We start from the raw sequence: 21,487 nt of genomic DNA on the forward strand, positions 1-21,487 counted from the left end.
TGAGGGATGGACCAGTCCTGTTGGACCAGACCCGAAAGACATGAAGAAGAAAAAGAAGACGAAGAAGAAGAAGAAGAAGAAGAAGAAAGTTGGCTAAGTTTTGGAAAGGAGAGTAAAAAGGTATGTTTTCCTTTATGTCTTTTTTAAACTCTTTTACACCGTAATCTTTTATAATACTATAATATTATAATAATATTATAGTATTATTTAATATTATTAATATTATTATTTTCTATAATATTATAAAAGATTACAGCCAAGTGTTTAAAAAGGCATAAAGGAAAACGTACCTTTTCACTCTCCTCTCCAAAACTCAGCCAACTTTCTTTTTCTTCTTCTTCTTCTTCTTCTTCTTCTTCATGTCTTTCATGTCCCACAGGACTGGTCCATCCCTAATGTCGGGTCCCCCTAGTGGCCTGGTGCACTTCCGTTTTGTCGAGCGAATTTGCAGCATTTCTCTCTTGCAGTTGTTTTGGGGTTTGTAAGTTTTTGCTTCTGCTTCGTTTCTGTGATTGCAGCATTTTTCTGTTGCTGCGTTTTTCTGTTGCATTTGTTTTATGTGTTTTTGGTTTTTGCATCATTCCCGTTTGTGCAGTTTTTTGCCGTTTGCGGCGCGTTTGCCCTTGTCGGCCACCGTACTTTTCTGCTGCTCGCTACAAAATTAATAAATTGTGTCCATTCTCCCCAAAATTCTGATATACAGCGATTCAAATCCAGTTTTGTTTATGGAATGAATGTAAGCGTTTCCATCTTCCAAACTTTTCTTCACGATTACATAAATAAATCCAAGGATGTGATTGGATTTCAAATCAATAGAGGGTGACAACAAAAGTAATATTGTAACTAATTGTTTGTATTTTAACATTTTAGGCAAAAGGATCTTCTTCACTTATACACCACATAGACAAAACTGTTGGGCTGTTTTTGTGGCCTGGGTCTGGCACCTTTATTCCAGTAAAGGGACATTTTAATTCTATGGCATACAATATGTTTTTACACCAAAAGATAATTGAAGGAATGAGAAAGAAAACAAATTTCTTTTTCTCAAAAATAAATTTTTGGTCCACTCCTTGCATCCAGACCGAAGTATCTCAACAAATACTGGATGGACTGGCACAAAAAATTGTTCGGACATCCATGGTCCTTAGAGTATGAAACCTAATAACTTTGGTGATCCCCTAATTTTTCCTTTAGTGCAACCAGCAGGTTGATATCTCAGTTTTTACTGAAATATCATAACAAATACTGGATGGAATGCCATTACATTTGGTACAGACATTCATGGCTCCCAGAGCATGTATTGTATTAACTTTGATTCCTTGACCTTCCTCTAGTGTTACAATCTGACTTTAACATTTAGCTCAAACCATCACTGTGCATAAGTTGCTACAGCTTCTCAGAGTGGCAAACAGTTTCCTGAAGGTCCTTTTCTGTGCCAACATAAAAGTGCCTGCATGCACAAAGCGAGGCCTGAGAAATGTTTTTCTGAACCTGACAGGCTTGCAGAGAGCCCTGGCCTCAGTCCCATCCAACACATTTGGGATAAATTGCAACACCAACTGGGAGTCAAGGTTGAGCCCAACATCAGTGCCTGACCTCGATAATTCTGTGAATAGGAGCAAATCTCTGCAGCCTTCCCAGAAGAGTAGAGGCATCTTCGGATTAAGATGATAACATATGGGTACGTGCTGTATGTACACATAAGGCCATGTAGCGTACACACACACGCAATCTAAAACCTATTCGTGGATTTAGAATCTGAAGAGACTGTACTTTACCTCCAGCACTTTTTCTTGATGATGTTTCCCAGGATTATCTCTGCTCTGTAAAGAAAAAATACACAGGGAGATGATGAGATTGTATCTTAGGCTGCCATTTCTCTAAGAGCATGTAAAGTGTGACTATCTGCCACACATCTATAGCATGAATTCTTGATTATAAATATGAAGGGGTACAAGACAAAGGATAAATTCATCTTGTATTGTATGCCTGAACTTCACCAGCAACCTTGAAATTAATATTCATCCCCATACAGCTACAACGTGTCCTGCATTATTCACTGAGACAATGTCCAGTCCTGTAAAGTTAGATTGAGCTGCGAACATCATAGCGAGCCTCCAGTGATGAATAAGATTATGTAAATCACTTAAGAGTCACGGCTACCTTTTATTTTTTGCCTCCTCAGGTGAATAATTCCTGGTCTGGGGCAAAACCTTGTTAACATCTTGTGTCTTATGGGTAGAACAGCTGACAGAGAGAGCAGAAAAAAGTGCTCTGTGGATGTGCGATAGATAACAAATCGGAAACATCACTCACTTCCCCCCGGAGTAGACTTCAGCCGTGTCGAACAGGTTGACCCCGCTCTCGTAGGCGATAGTCATCAGCTGCTCTGCCACCTGACACCAACAAGATAAGTTTCTCGTCATGTACTTCAGTGCTGTATAATACACGACTATAAATATTACCAAAATTACACTTCAAAAAGAATGGGCCAGGGAAATTCCCTGAAGAAGCTCAAGGAGAGAAAATCTGTTTGCGGCTGGGAAAACTGTACAGGCTGCTTGTTGACTAAGGTTGTTTACGGCTCAATATATTTCCCAGATTATTTTGACCTAGTTCCTGTGCCTGTAGTTTATTTAGAACTGTACAAGGGAAGGCCAATTTTGTCATGGTGACTTTCTCTTTTTATACTCCTGCTCCTGTTATGTTCTTGTGAGTTTGTTTATGTCTATGTGTGCGTCAGTTAGCCCCAGTGGTCAGCAGGCAGTGATGAGCTGTCACCAGTTCAGTGTTTCCCCCCTTCAAGGCCAGATCAAGGCACTGGAGGAGGTGTTCTGCTTAATAACTTGTGACAGGGAGAAATAAAACCTGACCAACTGGCCTTGGTAGAGCCAACAGGGACTTAACAGCCTGCTGTGATATTGGGAAATTGATACCGGACTGATTACTGTGTTGGACTCACACAGCATTTTACATCTACTTACACTAAATTGCTCCCATGGGGGACCAAATTGGGTGTTATAAGCTGTCACAACTGTTCACTATTTATATTTGTGGAATCTTAAATAATGAGGGCCAACATCTACTCATGAGCTGTGACGGCTAAATGATGGATTTGACATAACATCTTACCTCATCAGAGATCTGACCTCCAAATGTTACCCATGTGCCTGTTGAAGGAAACGTCAAAGTCAAAGTTTTGGTACAAACAAAAACCATACAAGACCTTTTGCATGTAAAACCACCCTCAGAAATCATTTTATTTGTGCATTAATTATTACTTTGACATTTTGGCATTGACACATGACAAGCGCCCCCGTCGTAAAGCCATCACAGCCAAAATGTCAGGGTTGACTGTTGATAGGCTGAAAGAGAAAAGGTTAACTGCTGGAACTTTCTTGTGTTTAAACCTTCTTTGTATATATTTTTTACATCATTTTGTATGTAGAAAAGCTAGACAACACAATAGAGACTTGATTCAGTATTGATGAGTATTGCTTTCTGCCACAGTATCTCATGTATCAAGGGTCAAAATATTGCTCAGGTCATGTGAAGTCATATGGTTGCCATACACAAGCACATACACTTCTAATCTACTGCTCTCACTACCACTCTTACACTGGCGTCCCCCTGGAATCTATACTGGGAACACTTTCATTTAGTCTGTCCCAATGTAAGGATCAAGCTATATGCCAATGATACAGTAATCTATGTGGATGGTTGCACAAAACAGCAGGCTGCTTCAAAACTTAATTAACAGTATAATGTGCTAATGGCCAAACTTATTATGTCTTAAGTTCAATGTAACAAAAAATCTATGTGATCTTCTCAAAACAGCCATGTACCACTACTCCAGATATAATATTTTAACTTGAGCTCATTGTTCCTGTTGAACAATGAACATTGCCCCTGGGAAATACACTAATACAATAAAATAAATAAACATGCACGGACTGAACTGATGCGCAATATTCTTGCATATACATATAATGTAGATAGGAGCCTGTCCCAGCCTCTATGCTTCCTTCAAACAGCATAGGCTGAGCACAGTTTTTGACAGAAATTCATTATTGTCCTGCCAATCTTCTTTTGCCTGATCCTGTCACATGCTGCTTGTTGTCCTCTCCCACTAATAAGAAATAATGCAGGGCCTGGTGTTAAATCTGTAGCCAACTGCACCAGAAGTGTAGCAGCAGATCGGTGTAGGCTCAGCCTGATTTTTCAAAGCTGGCAATGGTCAAGTAAAAAAAGAAATCTATCAAATTACTATCTGCTGCCCATTTTTTAAATTTTGACTATAAATTGAGGAAGGGAAACACAAAAATTGAGAGTAATTTTCAGTTTTGTGTTTCTTGCTCCGGTCAATGGAGGACAGATACTTAGGTTAACGTTTGTTTTATTCTTTACTTTCTCATTTTCCTCTCAACATTTTAAAAGCTCCATTTCAATGTTGTTTCCCTTGGCCGAACCTTTCTTTTCCTCTTCTAGCCTCAAATGGGTTGGTACAGATAGATAGACAACACCTGTCGTCTGTCAAAAGCTAAAAGAGACTTAATACGTAATAGCAGTATTGAAGCTATCAATAAACACCCCTGTATGTCAGATTTAGTCTCTGGTCATGTGAGGTCCTCTTACAGTTGCTATACACAAGTGAATCCGTACATACACGCACATGCACAGACTGCAATGATGTACTTAATTAGTATACTTTAAATAGAAAGGAGCAGTTGTAGCCTCTGTTCCTTTGCCTAGAAACAGCATAGACTGAACACAGTTTTTGATAGAACTTTTAGAGTTTCCTGCCAACCTTTTGTTGCCTGATCCTGTCACATGCTGCTTGTTGTCCTCTCCCACTAATAAGAAATAATGCAGGACCTCTATCCAACTGCACCAGAAGTGGGAACAAATTGGTATTTTGGTTTTCTAAGTTTTCTAGGACAATATATTTTATTTTAAATGACCTGCTGCACAATTGGCAAGCACTTTTGGGAAATATTCTCATTCCTTTTCTTGCCAAGAGTTAGTTGAGATGATTGATAGGACTGGATATTCTGTGGCTAGAACCAGCAGCTAGTTAGCTTAACATAAAGACTGTAAATGGTAAAAACAGCTAACTGGCTGTAGGTAACAGAATTCACCTACCAGCACCTCTAAAGCCCTAAAGTTTAGCATCATATGCTGCATTTGTGTAATCTGTACAAACACAGAGTTAGCCTCCAGGAAGTAACTGCACCAAGCCAAGAAATAACATATGAGCCCCCGTAAAAGCACAGTATTTAGTTTGTACACCTTTTGTATTTATTAAACAGATGAAATTAGGTGTTAGTGATCTTTAGAAGTGCTTTGAACAGAGTTAGGCTGGCTGTTTCCCCTGTTTCTAGCTTTTGTGCTAAGCTAAGCTAACTGGCTGCTAGCGGAGCCTTTTTGCATGAGAGAGTGTTATCAATCTTCACACCCAAGTCTAAAAAAAAGTAAATAAGCTTATTCCAGAAAATGTTGTGCTATATCCTTTAAAAAACGATTATACAATTGAAATGCTAAAACACAGATTTAAATGCTAAAGCGTTTCGATCCCCTCAATGAAATTCTCTTTTTCTTTCCTTTCCTGAAAAACAGTACAAGGAGGAATCAATGTTTTGCCCAAGGGCAAAAGCACATGTCTGAGGCTTGCCAATACTGAGGCTTGAAACTAATTCCTTTAAGTTGAGGGATGGTTCCTTCTTCACTATTCCTCCCTGCTGCCGAATGCACTGTAGCTAAATCTTTAAATCTGTACAGAGATGATAAACTAACTCATTCACAGATTTTCTGTCATTAGATGTGCTTCGGTATCTGCTGAGCCCGGGCAACACTACATCATTCCTTTGCTTCGTCAAGTTATTCTGTCTTTAGAGACACACCCCCTTCAAGCGACTTGGCACACATGCTGCAATGTACTACATATAAAGATATGGCTAGCACACACACATGCACACAAGAGATTTGCTAAATGAATCAGTCCTATTAAGATGAATGAGAGTGTTTACGCTCTGGTGAGCACTGGATATGTGTGATAATTGAGCAACTTGTTTGCTGAAACCAGTGCTATTGATTAAATATTAACAAGGAAAATATGAACAATCTGCAAACAGCTTTCTGTTGTCTCTCATGACTCTCCATATGTATGAAAGATGCATGAGGTTTAGAATAGGGTGAAATTCTATAATAATATTACTATCCCCTTCTGCTTGGCCATTTTGCTGGCTCTACACGCACACACAGACGAGTTAAGTTTGCACTTTGATGCTCATGAAATCATTAGACATTTGCCTCTGATGCTAATTAAATGTACTCACCGAGCCCCAGACAGGAGACACGCAACCCAGATTTCCCCAGGTTCCTATGAAGAAAAACAGATTATGATTAACAAAACCACTGTTGTTTAGACTCCAGATGTCATCAGTCAAATGTGACCGCAATTAGTTATCGGCCTCTGCGCACACAAAGATTTTCAGCTTAAACAAGGCCAAAATCGACATTGTTTTCACATCAACACTCAAGAGACTGAAATGAAATAATATGCAGCAATTTTGGTATTGTGGAGCTTAAAATATAGGCAAAAAAATCTATTGAAATTGCAGTATGCTGAGTTTAACAATAACCGTGGATGATAGATGCTCATTTTAGATCGAGAGGAAAATCACCAAAGGTGAGGGTCACCTTTATCACACCTGCAATCATGAATCAGAATTGAGAAATTACAGGATGGGAGGACAGTTGAACAATATGGATCCCACCTTCCCTAAAGCCCCGAAACATATTCTACACCAAACAAAAACCAATTACTGTTTGTACTGCAGTAGCGGGAAGTTTGGTACACTACTTTTTGACAAGTGTTGCCCTTCATCCCCCCCCCACTGTTCTTCACTCAATTACCTTCTCTTATACTCGGAGCCTTTGACATCCTCTTACAGCAGGGAGCACTTCAGTCCTCGGGCTATTTACTGTTAATGTCGTCCCCACAAGATGCAGACAACCACGCTCGCTCTCAAGCACAGAGGTTATATCATATCAGCATTTCTCAAGACAGCTCCTAAAACATACACCATCTCCTCTTCTCTGTTTCCTTAATGCATCTCTCTACCTATTAACCGAGCAACAGTACACCTGATATGTCGAACAGTTAATTTACATCCAGCTGATCTGTGGCATGGTTTACAGCACTTTCAACTCTCATTAACACCATGAAAGATAAACTAATACTTTAGAGTTCTTGCCACCCTCGATTCAGAGTCTCAACCCTTCGCTTCACATCTAGTTTAACAATCTGTCCCACATCGAGTCCAACTGAGAGGGGAACTCATGTGGTGCAAACGCTTAATGACTACTAGCAAAAACAGCTAGAGCAGATTGTTCTCCCTCCAGCCACCACAGGTGTCTTCCCGCAGTGTGATGTTTGTGGACCGTAGGTGATAGAAAACTGCAACAAGGGGATAGACAGCCCTGCAAAGGCAACCACGGTCATTTGATAGAGGAAATGATTCGTGGCAAACGCTGTGAAATTGAGACATATTCGTTTGACAGAACCATCAAGGCCACATGCGCACACAAACCCCCAATCACGAGCAACACACTTCATCTTGAGAGGAGAATACGTCCAAATATACATATTTCTTGACACAGAAACCACCTCAAATTATGGTCTGGAGGATTGTGCCTTCTGCTCGGTTTTGCAGGCATTTACTCATTACAACAAATGAGGCCGTATAAAAAATGGCAGACTAATCCGACGTCGTGCTATCTAACTGTGCCCTCAGCCAATTCAATTAGATGTTCAACATGGAGCATCAGTCATCAAGTCAGTAGTTCAACCGAGCCACCAAAATAAAGGAGGAAAACATATATGTGAGTGTGTTTGCGTTTTGAGTGATTTAATACATTTATGGATTATTTGATGTATTGTGCAATTAAGGAACTGATGATAACATGACAGGAGAAAACTAGAAGACAGATATCTCTGCAGTAACAAATCGTGGGATGTGTTCTTGTCTCTGATATGGTGGAGGAGTTTGGATATTGTATCCTCCGTCTCTCTGATGTATTATAGAGTGGGAGCTCTGATCCATGAAAGTGTGGGGGAAGGGCTGTACTGTAGGTTAGAAGTGCAATACTCACTAAATCTGTGTGTGTTTGGTCGGGGTTATCGAGGACGTTGATGATGAGGGATGTTCACTGCTGCATTTATCGCAAATCACTCTGGGTAAAGCATCTGCTTAATGCCTGAAAGTGTTGTAAATTGTACATACATTTTGGCTTGGGTTTTCATTGATAACTGTTTTCATGTAGTGGCTCATTCATGCACACTGTCTGCACAATAAACAAACTTGCAGGCACGTTCCATTTCCAAATAAAGCTGGCTGTCCTTGGAAAACTGCTAACTTTGTTTTTGGAGATCCTCCATGAGCCAAATTTGCAGTGTTTGTGCTTTAAATGCGTACAGGCTGTCTTGATGATGGGAGAAAAACAAAGCTGACGTTCAGCAGGCGGAGAAGCCGCCTCGCTGCTGTATTCTTGTCCCCAGTGTTTTCTGGGGACTCAGGAAGCAGCAGCATTGGCCATACCTGATTATTAACCACACAGCCTGCTATACCGCCTTAATAGAGCTGTCCAGGTCTCGGAAGTGGGTGCCAGCAGAGGCACGTCGCAAAAGAAGCTAATGATTCAGGAGATTACAGCATGTCATTTGCAACAAAGGAAAGACAATGAAACACTTTGTATGTAAGAGAAAATAGGTGCTTGTGTGTAGAGCTGCTAGGATGCAGAGGCAGATGTTCTTTATATTTTAAATGATAAAATAAACACACTAAGGAAAGAACAACTTGTCTATACAAACTCGCACACAAACAACTTTGCAACCCAGTGAGTGTGGCTCGGTCCCTCATGCTTGGATGGTGCCCAAAGAAGCCTTGAAGTAAAATGACAAATGAGTCATTTGAAGACGCCCCCTCAGACAAACCTGTCACCACTTATGAACATCCTGCGAGCTGCTACTGCATGTAGCCTGTTCTATTCTTAGTGGATCCCCATTTGAAATGAAAATATCAAATGAACATCTGGCCAATTTATTGTGCTTAAATCTTAGGAGGGTCCCTTATTGTAGGAGGATGTTGTCTTATTTCCCTGGGAAGCCTTTATATGGTTCTCACGTCACACCAGGGCATTTCTTATGACTCCTTTTCTGAGATTGGATTGTTCAAATCAATATTTGTCAGCTAACACTTCTGTCAAGGTTGAGAGTAAATAGATAAAACTCCTCACTCGCTGGGGATTAATGTAGACTAAGCAAACCCACACAAGCCAACCTTCATGGGCGGAGGGATTAGACAACACCCACCTCCTCGGTTCCCACCGCTCTCTCCTGATGGCAACCATAATGTTGTTATCAAAATAATTCAGTGTAGGGTAGAAAGGAGGGTCATATTCTAAATATATCAAAGCTGGGGCCTGAGTGGGTGGGAAGAAAGTAGGGAAGTTAAAACAAGCACTTTGAGGGGGAAAAAAATAGTTAAGTATGAAAGACAAGCTGCAGCAGTTGCTAGGGGAAAAAATATCCCCGATAAAGCCTACAGGCCCTATGGTTGAATCTTCACCATTGATGACAGAAAAATGGAAAAGGATGGAGAAGAGAAGGAGAACGAGTGCAATAAAGAGAGAACGAGAGACAGAAACCAAGAGAAACCGACAACAGACTGAAGTTTGCAGAGTTGCAAGTCCAAGCCGCAAGTCTAAGCAGATCAAACACCCTCTACAGATAAAGCATTCTATATGACACAGAATGGGAAATCGGAAATGACAGCCAGCTCCCTACAGGGCCCTGCATGATGTGCATGTTTGTATGTGTCTGTGTGTGTGTATTAAAGAGCCAGAGTGTGAACAGAGTGTTCGTTTTTCCACAGGGCCGAAGTCCACAACTGTAGCAGTATACAGACCTGCACAAACAGTCTTCTGCATGTACGCGCTGTTATTTTAGTTTTTCCAAAATATAATTCAAACATCGTATGAGAAAACCCGAGGGACTGATAGGTAGAGAATCTCACACAGAACAACTATATTTTGGGCAGGGACACATGATTGAAGCTAGTGGCCTGTGGGTTGATCCTGTATTGAAAAACATGTGGGCAGATCTGAAGTGGTTGATTCAGAACGATTTCAGAGAGAGCTTAGCAATGTGGGGAAAAAAATCATATCATGATAACTGGAAAACCTTCATACAGTAGCCTACCGGCAGAAAGTATGTCACCGTATCTTTTTAGTAGTGTGGTTTTGTTCACTGGTTTGCATCGAAACCAAGAAGACATTTTGCGCTGCCTTTTCAAGGATTGTAGAGATTATTCTAGAGGGAACTGGACAGAAGAGTTGCTTTATATGTAACACTACATAGCAATTATGATCCTATGGTTTTATTATAATAATAGAAAATAAATATACAGTATCTTGCAATGCCCAGACAGGCATTCTGCTGACCTCAAATTATTTCTGTGAGGTCAGTTGGTGCTTTCAGTTAACATTTGCCAAACTTATAATAATAACAAAGAGAGGATGGCTCAGATAGATTTTATGGTGAGGTTTATCTTGCTATTTAATACTGTGCTTTGTTTTTGCAATTTACAGTCATTTCATTCTGTTGGTATTACTGTTATACACGTGCAGCAGTGTTTTATTTCAATTGTATCACTTCCAATTATCTTTGCGATTACAGTCTGTTTACAGGGGCCACTTAAGGAGGAAAAAGCCAAAATTGCATTTGCAAGGCAACACTATTATAAACCCATTATGCTTAAAGAAAATCATTAAAGTTATGACCTTTAAATAAAATGCAAAAGTCTATGCAAACGCCCTGGCTATTTAACTGAGAGATTGGGCAGTTCTTATCCTTGGGGGCTTGTTTGGCCTTTAGGCAGAGTGGAGCTCCACGCTACAGGGCTCCTGTTGTGCAACATCCCAGTTCATATTATTAAAACTACACATCACAGCACAACGAGAACTGCAGTAAATGATGTCGGAAAATAAAATACATCTATCTTATTAAAGACTGATGAAGACTTTTGATTTATGATGAAAAAAATCAAACAAAAACAGCAATTCAGAGCCCTGGATACACACTACTAAACCATACTCTGAGCAAAAGCAGCATGATTAGCTCTATGAGTGCAGACGTGCATTAAGTCATGCACATATGCACACACAGGCACTAGTACATGCACCTGCAACATACTCAGAGTTCACTAGAAAACACCAACGTAAACACACACAGAGCAACAAAGAAGCAAATGATTAATGGTGCATCCTGACAAGGGCTACAGCAGCAGAATATCTGCTATCTTATTGCTGTCAGTCCTCACTATAACTGTTATAAACTGCAGCCCTCTGTGTAACCAATCTCATACACCTCATTTAAACCCACTGAATGGTTTGAAGTGAATAAAAATGCAGATTGCTTTCTGACTCGATGCTAAATATGTAAAAAGAATCTGCTGTGTATTCTCCACCAAACTATTGTAGTGAAAGTGTCCTTGACCGAGCTGATTAAATGGCTTAATGTACAATAACAACACAATACTTTCCAATTGATAATAATATTCTGCATGTGACCAGTAATTTTAAAATTTCAAATATTTGAGTAGAAGAAATCCATTCTCCTCTATCAATGATTTAGGTGAATCAGGAGAAATGATAGTGTTAACCAAACTCACTTACACCAGTGTTTTTGCTTTAAGGTCTGATAGCCCATTGGGTTATTAAATTGGGGGGAGTCAGAAGAAGAAAAGATTTTTAATTAAAAGGATCAAGCTAGAGGCACAACGAAGTCATCCATGAATGCAACCATGACATTCGCTCTGGGGCTGCATCGTACAAACAAATGGGACAGAATCCTCTAATGTTTCCTCCAAAACTTTAATTCAACTCCACTGTGTGTAAGTGTAGTGTACCTTGAAATGAACCACAGTTTTCTGGCTATTATTATAACACGTAATACAGCTGATTTATACATTCCTCACACTGTCGACACACTGATGTATACACGGCAGAGGGTGCCTCACTCTGCTGGCCACTGATAAGCCTGCATCCAAAGGAACCAACAGAAGGGATTTTTTTGCACGCCCATCTGCAGCACAGCTCTGAACCAACCAAGCGCAATCTTCCCCAAACCTCCTGGACTGTCAAAAGTCCTTCTGCTGCCTAATGACTGTTATGAACTTCAATCCAGTCATGCAGGGGCTCCCTACCAGGAACCAGAAATAATTTGCACATTTGTGAAGCCAGCAACAACAGCATGTTTTGTTACATCACATATTTTGTCCTGTATTTGTGCTGTTTGTGGGTTTGTGTATTATTTTAAGGTCAAAAAGCCTCAGAAGGTTGCTACTAGGGGACACCACAAGTAGAACTATACTATATTTGGATCACCATGACAACCAAAATGCTGCAGATGGTGGTATTATTAGTTTATGCTCGCTCGCTTTGCACACTACATCTTCTGCTTCAACTTTCTACGCCTTCATATGTTCCCAGTGCGGAGGCTCCACGCCACACACATCTAATGCACATACATGCACTCATGTATGTAATGGAATAAGCCGATGCATACGCCCACGAACACACACAGACACACTCTCGTCTTGTGAAAAAGTGTCCTCATTTTTTATGGCACAGAGAAACCTTCAAAGAGTTTGTATAAAGCAGATTTAGTTGTGGATTTGGCTTCACCTCAAGAGATAGAGATTCCCTGTCAGATGGCATCCAAAGAAGTGAGTGAGAATATCTACTTTAGCCAAACACCTTAGAGTCAGAGGTTTGGAAAGAAAGAGAGAGAGAGAGGGGATTCAGTACTGAAAGAGAGAGGAACAGGACACACCAGACAAACAAGGAGCAGAGAGGGGACGTGACAGATGAGATTTTTCCTCCAACATTTGCTTCTCTGTGGTGAAAATAGGGGATTTGCTGACGGCTTGGAGGAAGCTTTACAGCTAATTTCCTCCACCTGTTTTTAGAAGGAGCTACAAGGATGAGCAAATCCTCATGTTGCAAACCAAAATAAACAACAGACACATTTAAGAAGCCCTGCACTTTGCATTGCTCCTGCATCAGCACTGCAACATTTCTGTTCTAGCAGTTCTTCTTGAGGGAAAACAGCGAAACAAGCAAGTGCTTCTTTGTTGGTTGAATTTGTAGCTTTAAAAAAAAAAAAAAAGTGAAATACTGGAGTAATAGATTTTTCAAAACTAATCTTCTCTGTTAATGGAAAAAATAAAAAATAAAGGTGAAATACTGGAGCAGTTTGCACAATGGAGTCACCAGGCTTGTTTGGTGCTGGGAACAGATTGAAGTTGGCCATTTCAATGTTGTTATGGAAACGAGATGAGATTGTGTGACAAGCAGACACTTATCACATTTAGCTGCTCTGCATCCAATCTGCTGAGATTCTGCTAATTGCCTCTTTTCTGTGAACTGACCCGTGTGCCCCAATTTTCAGTTTCACTCGATTTCTAATTCTGTCTTTTTTTTTGTTCTTTCTTCCATTCAATTCTTCTTTCTAACTCCATCCCTTCCTATCATCTCCTCTTTCTCTCAGTCCCTCTCCCTGTGTGTCTCTCTTGATCCCGACACTGTAAGGGATGATGTCACCCTCTCTGGTGAGTTAACAGTTCGAGGTGAAAGCTACTATTTTGCTCCTGTGGTCTGGGTTAAGAGCCCACTCACTGAGATAAGAGAGCATTGTTTACTTGGCCCAGCCTTGTTACAACTCCCACACAGACACACACGGAGAGCTCTACCGCATTGCTCTGCTTTACTGTCACACGTTCCAGAACGTACAGTGCTATATGGTCGCAGCCTGTTATTGAGAACTGTATGCGGCTCGGTTGGAGCCGAGCCCGGTTGTACTGAATAAGCCCATGAGAGACCTTAAGGATCAAACTCAGCTTTGATACAGTCGGGTGTAGAAGCACAGAATATATCGGGTGATTTATTTAGCTATATGGAGTGCACTTCACCATAACGACAGTAACATATTAACATAAAATGGTTTTGATCTGTTTAATTGGTTATATTTTTATATATTATCCTTATTATATGAAACATGTTTCTTTTCCAGGTCTACATAATCTGCATTTAGTTTAATTTTCCTGCACTGTGGTACCTTATGTACCTTATGGTACAGTATACATACTGTACTACAGCAGTACTTGTGCTCCAACGCCTCTTTATAGAAAGATTTTGTCAGTACAAACAGCTGGCACAGATGTTCGGCACTACTTTTTGGTCAGCTTCATTGTCAGAATTGTTATCTATTTGTATGTGTTTATGGTTAAACTGTCTGATGTATGGTTATTGTAGGTAATTTTATGTGGATTTCATGACATTAGTAAGGTAATACCATGGGTATTTTCCCTGTATTTGTTGGTCATTTCATTATTTGATGGAATAATGTTTATTTCCAGTGTATTGTATATAATGAGTACCTGGATGTAATCAATCTGTTTTTATCATTTCAGCCATGATGAAGACACTGAGGTCAAAACTGGTACGTGTTTTAAACCAATCTGCCTGAATTAAAAAAGCTTTTAATATAATTTTAATATATCTAATTTTCTGCACCTGAAGAACATTGTATTTTTTGTATTTTTATCTGTCATTACCACGCCAAAATGTCTCTCTCCTCAAATTGCACTGAAAATCTAAGCACTCCAAACTACCTAAACTGTCCCAGATCCTTGTTTGCTACACACACACACACACACACACACACACACACACACACTATTAATGGTGGAACAATTATATAGAGTTGCCAATAAATCTGCATCTTGGAAAAATGTCTTGAAACAAACACACACACCTTCCCACTCATCACCTGTCACTGCACATGTATCTTCATTGTCTCCATCAGGGGCCATTAATTTATGTAGTCTCGCTTTTCTCTTTCTACCATATTATATTATGTTGTCATTCATATTCATTTATTAATTTTCCTCCCCTCACATTCAGAGTTGTGGCAGATTTTCACAGCATAAACTGGGCAGAGGAGAGAAAACTAAACTAAAAAACACCTCCTCCGTCTTCCTCACTCTCCTTTCTCACACAGTCTCCACCATCAGTCTACATACCGGTATTTCATGCCAGTGAGCTTGGCGGTGGACTCCTTCAGGTTGTGGTGGTAACGGTGGGTGAAGGAGCCCAGGCTGCGCGCTATCAGGGCCACGGTCCGGAAGCGGGCCCTGGCCTGGCTGGCTGTGTTGGGGCTGGTGGCGTTCTGCTTGCTGTGCTCACCGTTACGCGGGGCCTTCAGCCCGTGGTCCGTACATGCAAAAGACACCTGCATGGCTGTTGACAAAGGCCACTAGAGCTGCTCCAAGACAAACAAAGCTTTGTTTGTGTCCTTAAAGTACTTAACAGTCTTTTTTTTCTGACCGTGGAACTGAGATTTTGTCCTTGTTGTTCTTATGTGAAGTTGAAAGTCAGTGGTCCAGGCCAGTTCTGCCTGGTGCTGCTAAATCTCATATAGGAATCATAGGCAGGAATGATGGGAGCATGAGATTGTGTCTTCAGTGTCTTGTGGGTGAACAATCTTAAGCTGATCTTGCATCAAGATCGGACATAGCAGCAGTGCAATCCAATCAATGTGTGGGGAGTAGAGAAAGGGGTCCTGTACCAGTCGGACACCACCTGAAAATATGAGAGAGGATGGAAATGGAGGGAGAAGGATGGAGGAGAAGAGGCACTGAATGAGTCGTTGAAAAAGTCGCCCAATGGAGAAGAGCACTTGAGAGAGTGTGTTGTTGCAGAAGGTTAGAGGGGTGAGGGTTATATGTGTGAGGAGGTCCTGCTAAACCAGAAAGAAGACTGACTTCTTTTTTTTCTTTACCGCTTTCTCCAGTTTAACTTTTTCTGCGAACACCTTTAAGCTGCTTCAACGTGGCAATGTGCAAAAGCAATCCTGCCCTAGTTTTACATGTCATTCTATCTAATTTTTCTCTTTCTGTGTCTGTCCTGTTTTTAATCTTCCTCACCTCATCCTACATAAAGCACTGTGCACTTTTCCATTTCCAACTCAAATTTGGTCTTTTGCTTATTTCTAATTAGTCCATTTTGTTTACAAAGTCTGTCTGTCATGCCTCTTCTAGGGTGTCTGGGAGGTTTTGTCAGGCAGCGAAGAGTTGTGGGTGCCTGGGGAGCCTTTCTCGCCCTCCAACCGCAGCTAAGCCTTTTAGTCAAACACCTGGAGTGAGGAGAGTAACACCGTACCACCACATTGTGCTTTCTACACTGTACACACTTGCACACACATAATCTCAGACATTCTCTCACTCCCATCACACATCTTAAAAATAAGGACATGCTTTCATAGAAAAGCAAAGGCTTGCAAATAAATGCTGTAGACACTCACAAATCTTCTCTGGTGAACAGCTGCATTTGCTTCCACTTACAACACAAACACATACAACCGAATCTTTACTGATACAAGTGTTCTTACACACAGGGAGTTGTCAGCGTCCTCTGTCAAACAAGGATGAAGCAGGATGAGATTCTTGATTGAAGTCTGATCTCCTGCAACTTTAATAGGAATCAAGCGGTGTTACACAGCAAGAAGAGGTCCTGCAAAGATCTGCATCCCAACAGAAGCAGCAGCAGCAGCAGAGTCTCCAGAAGCTGTCCTCAGACCCGGCAAACAGACTTGTCCCGTCTCCAAAGTCCTCAAGCACAGTTACACTGCTTTTATGGTCCCCGGCTTTGCAGCAAGAATGCTCTGTCTGATAAAGGGACCCCAGAATGGTAACGGAGAAGCGGAGAGGAGGAGGAGAAAGGAGGATGCATGGTACCTCACTTCAGGGAGAAGAGGACAGATGCAGTGTGGAGGCGAAGAGCAGCGTGTGTTGAGCATAGAGAGAGTGAGCCAGGCGCTGAATGAGGGAGAGAGACAGAGTGTATAGGCTGGCTCTGACTGATTCTGGCTGAAAGAACTGCAGTGTTTTTCACTATGGCGCCACACACTCAGAGAGAGAGAGAGAGAGAGAGAGAGGAAGAGAGAGAGAGGAAGAGAAATAGAGATATATTGTGAATGGAAGTCAAGGGAGCTGAGTTGATGTGTTCATTTACTTAAAGAAATCCACCTCAGGCAGGGTGTTAAGCTGGCATATGGTGGATGATAACCAAGCAAATGACATGTGAATGTCACATTTAAGAGGCATTTTATTTGCTAACCGCTCTTTCTGTTGTCGGCCATCACAGTGAATGCCCTCTTTACACTGCAGTAACCTTCACAATCATGTCATCAGTGCCAACTTCCAATGTATGACCCCTGTACAAATAGAATAACAGTTTATACAACAATAATTCTATAGCACATGCTATAGTTCATTACAGTGTCAAAGAAGAAAAAGGGAGTCCTACACTGATAGTAACAACTCAGAGCAGATGTTACTATAAGTGGCACAGTGAAATAAACCAGCGTTGAGGCAGCGCAGCATCTTATCTTTCCTCCCCCACTGAGCAGTAATGTGACAATGCAGGATTTCACGGTTCATTGAACATCCACGAACCTCGAGGCCAACGCAGTTTTATTTATATCCTTGTGATTGCTTTTGATAACAGCAGACACTTGTAAAGATCAGTTCCGCAGGGCCCCAACATTTTTTGATGCCGAAGTTGGCTTCTGGGTCAGTAGGAAAAGTTGGGGGAGTGAGGTTGCGCACAATGGTCATTTAGATTTTTATGTACGTTGAGAAATGATATGTTGTGTGATGAAATGTAATGTGAGTTGAGGTTATACCTTAGTACTATCATTTCAAGTGTTTGTAATGCATGTGATTGCTGTAGACTTCAAGGCAGTGTAATGCTACTAAAACCTTTTGGCACATGACCCTCAGAGCTTAAACTTTTTTTTGTCCTTTTAAGTTATAATAATTATTAGAAGACAAACACTATGCATATCCATAAAGTCAGGGGACTGACAAGAGTCTATTTTTCCTTTTTTTTAAGGTAAAAATTGAACCAACTGAGGCTGAAATATCCTGACGTATTATCTAGTCTGGGTCATGGTCCAACATCGCTAGATTTCCCATGATGAAACTAGAGTCATTTATAAGACCTTGTCTGGTAAATGCCTACATCTTTTAAACTCCTGCTCTGAGTAACAAAGGCTTTCTGTTAAGGATCTGAGGTCTGAAAGCTCAAGCTGAAACCGATGATGACATCATCAATATTATTTTTGCAGAGTTCGGAAAGTTCCCGCCGCAAAATGGCGAGTAAACTGATCTTGCTGAATGAAATCAGTGGTGTGTGCCTTTAAATCACAAGACCTTTTAGAAAAACAAAAAAAAACAGCAACTTAAGCTCTGCTGTACTGCCATTTTCCTGCATCTTCTACAGGCTCTTTGCCTGCCGGCAAACGCCTGTTTGGGCTTTTTCATGTTGTTCTGCGACGCTCTGGAGAGGTAGCTGCGCTGTTGGACACAGTTGCAACATCCCTCTAATGTCACCAGCACCTCCAAGGCTACAACTTCCTCCCTGTCGATCCCATTTAAAAGTGTGTCAGTCAAAAGCGTCAACTAGATCTTACATTCTCGGCTGGAATCCCCAACGGGCGATAACGCTGTTACCTTGAGGCAAACCGCTCTGCTTTAATTGCTCCACTAAGAACCTATAATAGAGTTCTGAAACTTTGTTGCTAAGACACAAACCTCCATATGGTGAGTACGTATGTTGAAATAGATGAGAGGAGACTGATAAATACCTCTAACCTAACCCTGGATTTCCCAGAGTGTGGAACATCTGTCAGCATAGCTTGATAGCACTGCTTGTGTTCCTCCAAAATATTGCATCTATTTATATAGAGAACAGAATTCTTCGCCCATAACAGCCACTGCTATCTAAATAAAGCTCACAGCAACATGAGATTCCATGTCATATAATTACAGCCCTGTAAACAGTCTACTGCTTGACTAAAAGATTTTTGTGTTGCTTTCACGTTAGGCTCATGTTGAAAAGGCTATTCAGTGTCTAATAGATAGTTCCTTATCAGCACTAACCTCCTGTTGAGAAAATGAGAGATAATAATGGGGAAAACCTTTCCAAGCTGTCTGTGACGTCACTGCTGCGGCAATCCCACTCTCCCACTCGCATGATCACTTCTTTCTCTATGCATTTTCCTCTGCATTCCCCTTTTTTTGCTCACATCTTCCGTCCGTCTTTTCTCTCCCCCCACCTTCTCCCATCTTTCGTCTCTAAATCACCATTTAACATGGCACTCTCCCTCACTCCGAGTCTTTCCCCTGTGCTGCAGATTAGACCCGGGAGCACAAGTCATTGTGATGCATTGCGCGTACAACACCACAGAGGAAGAACTGGTTATTTAATCTGCCTTAATAGGGTGGTACTGACTCTGTGTAGACATAATAGTCACAGTTATCAAGTGCTACAAATTTCACTTCGGGCCAGCAAACAGGCATGAAATACTGATAAAGGAGCTTGACAGGAGGGGACGATACGAGAAGGATTTGACTTTAAAATGCAAGGTCATCATCATCATCATCACCGAAACAACCTATCCTTCATTAACAGCTCCAAAACGATCAATTTTGTCATACATTTACATTATCACATCATCCTCTTTATTACTTATAATTACTCCATTATCACCATCATTTCCACCACTACCATTATGACATTTCCTATTATCACCATCAGCGTTTTTATCAGGCCAGCTACTGCCACAACCCCTTCTCATTTTGAAAGCACTGCATATGGTGACACTGATGAATGCTGACGTCTTTATTGTGACAACCCCTACAGATGCCTAGTGACCTTATGTGTCTGGCCAGCAGGCATATGGCCTCATAGCGGGGATATTGAATGATAAAGGGAAGTGGCTGCAGAGCTCTTCATTTCTAATTGTGAAGCACTCAGTAGTTCATAGACTCGGTGTTGATGAAATGTTTAGGTACCTGCAGAATTGAATCACGGAATAAATGGCTTACAAGCCCAGTTTTAGCCATTATGTATCGAGTGTTATTGAAAAAGTGCAGGATTCATTTCATTTCATTTCACAACAAATACACCTGGGGTATCACGGTTTAACAGTGTTATGCCCCATGGAGATGTAAAGCTATATACAAATCAGCTTCATTAATTTGTTACCATTGTGGTTATTAGGATAATCAATCAAAAGGGATATCATTAAAGAAATAGTTTGACAGTTTGGGGAAAGAGCTCATTTGCTTTCCTGCCTAGAGTTACAATAGGTGAGGAGATTGATACCAGTCTCTAAATTTTAAATTAGAGGTAGCCCTGTTTACACCAAAATAAAGAAATAATATAATAATAAACACAGTATAACATCCCACAAGTCTTGTTGTTCAAAACATGGAATAACTTCCAACTTAAAAAAAACAAACCCCCAGGATCAGAGTCCTGGTCAGAGCCACTGTAAATCACCTGGCCATCCGTTGATCTCGGAGGCTGTGAACCTGGTTCCGTTGCGTGCTTGCCCGGCTCCGGTTCTCATCCTCATTCTCCTATGCTAGCTCTTATATGCTACTAGTGTAAACAAACCTCCACCTATCCTACGAGCTCCCAGTCCAGGTAGCCTGCTAACAGGACTGCTAAGTAGCTAATGGCAGCTAACACTGTTAGTAAGCAATTTAAAGTTCTGTGTTGCCAACTGGAGCTGGAGCCGATGAACACCTGTGACTACTACATTTGACCCTGGTATAAATGCGGATTGTACCCATTCCCACAAAAAGAAGACAAAAGCCAGATGCTAATAGGTGTTGGTTCATGGTTTTTGTCCAGTGTAAAAGGAGCTTAGAGACTGGAACTGGGGGGAAAAACAGCTAGCCTAGCTCTCCCCAAAAGAAAATAAATCTGCTGACTCACACCTCTAAACCTGACGAACATGTTATCTTATTTATTTAATTAATACAAACCAAAATGTAAAGACAACAAAGAGTCACAATACATGGCTCAGAAATAGTCCAAAAACCCAGCTGTAAAACCACAAATGGTCACTTTTTACATGTTAGTTCTTCACAGATAAAACAAACAACATATAGTCTGTTAAAGAAAATTTGGCATTTTGGGAATCACATATTCGCTTTATTACTGTGAGTTAGATCTTGAGATCGATATGCTTACCCCCAATAGCCCCGTTGGACCGAAAGTCCACACTAGTATCACCAATCTATGTGTACGTATATATAAATAACCCAAACCATTATCTTATTGAAGTTTGTTATTATTACCATGACATGCCATTTACTGCACTTCCAAATACAAGATAGATAAGAGATAAGATATTAAGGATGAAAAACTGCAGGGATAGTGTGTATTTTAAGAAAAACTGATTTTCGTAGCAGTGGTGTTTTGTTCGCCAAATAACAGGCAGTGGGACGATTGGGCTTGCGGTCCAATGGGACATTTTTCAGGGGTTTTCTGAATAATGGGGTGTCCC

At 40.9% G+C, this 21,487-nt stretch overlaps 1 protein-coding gene across 4 annotated transcripts in view; it reads right to left on the reverse strand.

Moving 5' to 3' along the window:
• Nucleotides 1–21,487, reverse strand: part of kcnab1b (potassium voltage-gated channel subfamily A regulatory beta subunit 1b) — a 39,034-nt gene that overhangs the window by 15,760 nt on the left and 1,787 nt on the right. Inside the window, exons 1-6 of one of the 4 annotated variants that reach the window (XM_051406862.1) lie at nt 16,518–17,012; nt 15,147–15,705; nt 6,336–6,379; nt 3,133–3,170; nt 2,317–2,396; nt 1,779–1,823 (exon numbers count right to left, since the gene is read on the reverse strand). In XM_051406862.1, the coding sequence (XP_051262822.1) occupies nt 1,779–1,823; nt 2,317–2,396; nt 3,133–3,170; nt 6,336–6,379; nt 15,147–15,361 (422 nt within the window). In that variant the 5' untranslated portion in view covers nt 15,362–15,705; nt 16,518–17,012. Of the gene's footprint in view, nt 1–1,778; nt 1,824–2,316; nt 2,397–3,132; nt 3,171–6,335; nt 6,380–15,146; nt 15,706–16,513; nt 17,013–21,487 lie in introns of those variants that run through there. The other 3 variants (XM_051406856.1, XM_051406870.1, XM_051406846.1) reach the window with 3 other exon arrangements.

The sequence above is a fragment of the Dicentrarchus labrax genome, unplaced genomic scaffold, assembly GCF_905237075.1.
Source record: "Dicentrarchus labrax unplaced genomic scaffold, dlabrax2021, whole genome shotgun sequence".
Classification (NCBI taxonomy): Eukaryota; Metazoa; Chordata; class Actinopteri; family Moronidae; genus Dicentrarchus; species Dicentrarchus labrax.